A 4,907-nucleotide genomic window follows, 5' to 3' on the forward strand; every position below is an offset into this window, starting at 1 on the left:
ACATGATTACTTGCATATAAATACACACAAAACAACTCGAAGCCAGTCCGTGTTATGCCTCCGCCAAAGAAACGTCCTAAAGAGAAAAAGTCATCAGAACTGCACGTCCCAGGCCACGATTTCTTAGGACCAGGAACAGACCTACATACAAGAAGATTTCAAGTGCCCCGAAACGAATTAGATGCTATAGCAAAAACACATGACTTACATTACGAGGATCCTACGAAGGACACCTGGGAATCAGACAAGCAATTCATCGGCAGTGCTGTCAAAACCGGACCACTTGGAGTCCTCTCAGCCGGAGCAATTAGTCTTAAACATTATTGTGGACTTGATCAAAAATTCAGAGGCAACAGCGGCAATAGTGATAGCGTTACTCATTCTCAGTACGTTGTCGATCTTAAGAAAATGGCTGAAGCATCTACAAGCAACGAGGGCGCAGCAGGCGCAGCAACAGGCTGGGCAGGAAACCAAGTCAGAGGAGCAACCATCCCAGAAGCAACCGGCAATTTCAGCGGAGATGTGTGCTTCAAACGAAGATTCAGACATGGAGTTAAAACAACTCAAATGAATCAGGCAACAGTCGACTTCACTAAATTTCAAGGCAGTGAAAAAGGCTACCATGATGTCGGACACAACGCGTACGGCATTGTAAATGCAGAAGACTACATAATACCATACTGGCTAACATCATGGGTCAATCCCATTCAGTTCGAACAGACAATCAAGACAGCTACGTCATACCGAATTAAATCTGTCGGTTTCGAAATCTCTGACGTCATAGGTGGCGAATGGACATCAAGGAATAACGAAGAGGTATTCCTACCAAGCCCCCTGCCTTACTTCGAAATATGGATTGACAACGGCACATACGTAGGGCACGGCAACCTCAAAACCATTACTAAAGTGCCCAACATGGGATTCTCATTAATACAACCAGAACAGTTCGTAAATATGGAGCTACCAAAATACAAATTCGCATATTGCGCACCGACAGCTTACGTCAATCAATTATCCGAATGCGGAATCACAGCAGACAAACAATCATGCACATCGAAAATCATAAGATTCCACGACTGGAGAGAAATGCCGAACGTACAAAAAGTCAGACAAGGAGATGTTTACAGCCACAAATGGGATAACCCATCACAGCTTCGAGTACCACTAACTAATACAAGTATAAACGACACATACACAAGGCATGGTTGCATCTTAAACTACGGATCCTCTGTGAACGATGAAACACAACTAGGATTCAACTACACATGGGATGGATGTCTCGACGTCACCACAGCACCTGAGCTTGGAGTAGAAGGAAAAGAAAACCACGAAAGCTTCGGTGAAACTAGAAAACGCAAAAGACCACATAAAAAAGAAGACCTTAACTACACAGAAATTTCTGACATAAACTACGACCACCAGCAACCAATTAACAAAAAGGACGGAACAAGAGGGATCAGCAGCGGCAGCATGGTTACAGCCAATAGAACTCTCATTAACAAAGTACTATATACTTCCGAAGACCCGCCTCAACTTGTTTACATAAACGTACCAGCAGCATCAAGACCCAATGGAACAGCAGCTCAGCTATACTTCACTTTCGATGTCACTTATTTCCTAGAAATTGAATGCTATTTCGAGGCTATGCACCACCCACAAAAGGTATCAACAATATGCACACAAGTAGCACAGCAATCCACTTACCAAGATTTCAACTACGATCTATTCTTAGCCACGCCCCCTGGCAGGCACTTGAATTACATCCCGCCAAAAGGGAAACGGCATGGTAGAACAACATTTATAGATAAGGACGCTAGCGGAAATAAAGTTCTGAAACATCTGTCAGGACACTTCGTTAACCGTTAATACCAGCGACAGTGATTACAAATCGCTGGGCGGGAAATAACACGATAAATACCGAAACATCGACAAACAACGACACAATGCAGCCAGCGATGGAGCCTTCAACATCAGCAAACGTTTACGCTACCAAGGAATCGTTCGACAACTTCATCAAACAATCAAGCCTCCTACCATATACTTGGGTATATAGATGGAATGACGACAATGAGTTTACATGGGATGAATCTCCCACAATACGAAAAGCCATGGAAACCATCAAGTACACACAGTCACCACAGGCACAGTACTTTATGAATATTATTTCCAAACACCCATCCATTGTCGTCTACCATAAAGAGGCTATGAGCACAATCAAACACTGCCACGACAAGAAACACTTTCACATAATATCTTTCCATAAGGAACATCCTTCAAACCAACACAGCTTTCAAATGCTGAAAAATATACTGAGAAACAACATCGCAAAACCATACGACATGGCAGCCATGAAGTTATTTACTCCTTATGGATTTTGCAAATATCTGACTCAGAACGATTCATTAAGATGGGTAGTATGTGCTAATAACATAAACTCGGAGCAGCAAACAGCTTTACTTCAAAAGCTAACTGACAAAGACTACGATAACACTGATGACGACATATCCGAAGCTGAATCTATAAACAGAACAAAAACAGTTAGAGGCGATAAATATAACTTTATCAAAAAAATGATGAGGCAGTGTAACAGCACCGACCTCGGAGATATAATTCACTACTGTAATAACTCCCCTAAACTGTCTCACAGAACAACATGGTCCAACATCTACAGAAACACAGCGAACATTCAAACAATATCAGCAGCAGCCACAGAAACAAATATTGAAACTCTAAGCACACCCATATGGCAGCAAATCAACGATAAAAAAAACCTTTTCATGAATAATATGAACAATTATCATGACATACAAACATCACTAAACATATATGAAGAATGGTTAAATCACCATAACATAAATCCACAAACATTTGCCCAGCAAACGTTTGATATCTGCCATAAAATTAATCCTAAAGTAAACGGATTACACATCACAGGCGTCAGCAACTCCGGAAAAAGCTACATTCTCAGGTCGATTCGCAACGGATTAATGAACTGCGGAAGAATGAGATGTCAAGCGAGTGATAATTTCACATTCGGATCATGTATAGACAAGACTCTTATCTATACAGACGAGATGTGGTTCACGACTAACAATATAGAAGAAGCTAAATGCATTTTGGAAGGCACACAAACATACATTAACATAAAACATCAGAACGAACGAATTCTGAAAAGAACACCATCACTATCGACTAGCAACACACCGCCATGGAGAGTAGTGATGCAAGACGAAGACGCTCTGAAAAATAGACTATACTTATTCGAAACGAGAGCACCTATGCCACAACTTAAAGAATGGGGAAGAGTTGAATTAAACCCGCTTATGTGGATAACTATATGGAGAGATTTTATAAACAAATACGTGACAAACACATACAACAAAACGTTCGTCTCTGAAAATACACCGAAAAAATCCACACTATACAACGCAGAAAACACGACATACACTTCACCAAAGAAACGGTCTGAATTGACAAATAAAAAAAGGAAGCTAGAAGATATGCTATACACACCACAAAACACCAAAACTCCTTGGGAATCCCCAAGATATTCGCCTACAAAGAAATGCAAGCTAGACGAAGAACAACAAGCCCAAAGCTGTATTTACCACGGAGAACCGATCACATGCATTTTCGATAGTGATGAAGAAGACTTCGAAACACAACAACCCATTGAATGGTCGCCATTACCAGACGACATATGACAACCAAAGAACATTACTAATTACTTATACTCTAGACAACTGCATGCAAGTAAACTAAAATTTTATTTTAGAAAAGATCCTTTTTTTACTAGAGCTTTTCATTTATTGGACACTGAACATTTTTTCGATTTTTCTTGTTTTTAATACGCATGCGCAAGTTTTCACAAGCGATTTTTCACTGCCAGTGATGTGCGCGTGCGGAAGTTCCTTAATAAACAGTGTGTAAACCTATATATCTTGTTTGTTATTATTATATATATATATATATATATAAGAAGAAGAAGAAGAAGAAGAAGATGAACGCGCTCGCGCGACCTGTGCGCCAGTGGAAAATGTAAGTTGTGAGACGCGCGCATGCGCGAATGTTTCACAAGCGGTTTTTCACTGGTGTGTATTGAATAAGGTAAGAAATTAGACGGGGCACCTCTAGCACCAGCGCTGGCTCGCTTTCATACTATTCTTTTCTATTCTAAACCATCGCCGAAAATTCACTGCAACAAGTGCTTGTGCGCCAATATCTACTAACGCGCCCGACAAGGGCGCCCTTGTCGGGCGCGTTAGTAGATATGTCTCACTGGAGAGGTAGGAGAACAAAATGCACCCCCAGCTGGTATTAAGAGAACAGAATCTAGACAAGTCTCACTAAGTTAAAGTGTGAAATAGGAGAAAAGCCCCTCAATTACATTTTTTCAGTAAATGAACATAACCATGACCCCAGATTCTAACAAGGTTAAGACAGCCAAAGTAACGAACACCATAAAAACAGTTGCTTTGACCAAAAGGGTCAGATCTGTAAATATTATTGTAGGTGCCATATGTCAACAACGCCATTTTTAGAAAAGACCCTTCAAAGATTAACGTCCGACATCTACAGAAAGGAGCAGTGCCAAAGTCTAAAATACCAATGAGAACTGGAGCAAATCAGTGGTGAATGGAAAACAACAGGAGCTCTAGAATATCAGGATTTCCTCATTTATGACAATGGACCTGAATCGACAGAGAGAATTGTAATGTCTGCAACTAACCAGGCACTTTTAACATTTAACCTACAGTACCACATCGTTTATGGATGGGACTTTTGCAACAGCTCCAAAAATTTTCCAGCAACTGTACATCATCCAAGTTCCCTTTGGCCTATCTGCTGTAATGTGTGTGTATGCCTTTCTGCCTGCAAAGTCACAATCCACCTGTGAAGGACACCTC

At 40.9% G+C, this 4,907-nt stretch overlaps 1 protein-coding gene across 1 annotated transcript; it reads left to right on the forward strand.

Annotated features, from left to right (window-relative positions):
- Positions 1 to 1,943: 1,943 nt before the first annotated feature.
- Positions 1,944 to 3,935, forward strand: LOC149134155 (uncharacterized). Its single transcript, XM_089357536.1, has one exon. It carries the CDS (start codon positions 1,944 to 1,946, stop codon positions 3,702 to 3,704), a length of 1,761 nt encoding a protein of 586 aa, XP_089213662.1. The 3' UTR covers positions 3,705 to 3,935.
- The last annotated feature ends 972 nt before the right edge of the window (positions 3,936 to 4,907 follow it).

This window comes from Octopus bimaculoides, chromosome 9 (genome assembly GCF_046866305.1).
Source record: "Octopus bimaculoides isolate indiv1 chromosome 9, ASM4686630v1, whole genome shotgun sequence".
In the NCBI taxonomy this organism is placed as follows: Eukaryota; Metazoa; Mollusca; class Cephalopoda; order Octopoda; family Octopodidae; genus Octopus; species Octopus bimaculoides.

Excerpts from the sequence above, each read along its gene's own strand:
- LOC149134155 (XM_089357536.1), top strand. The coding sequence starts at position 1,944 with ATGCAGCCAGCGATGGAGCCTTCAACATCAGCAAACGTTTACGCTACC.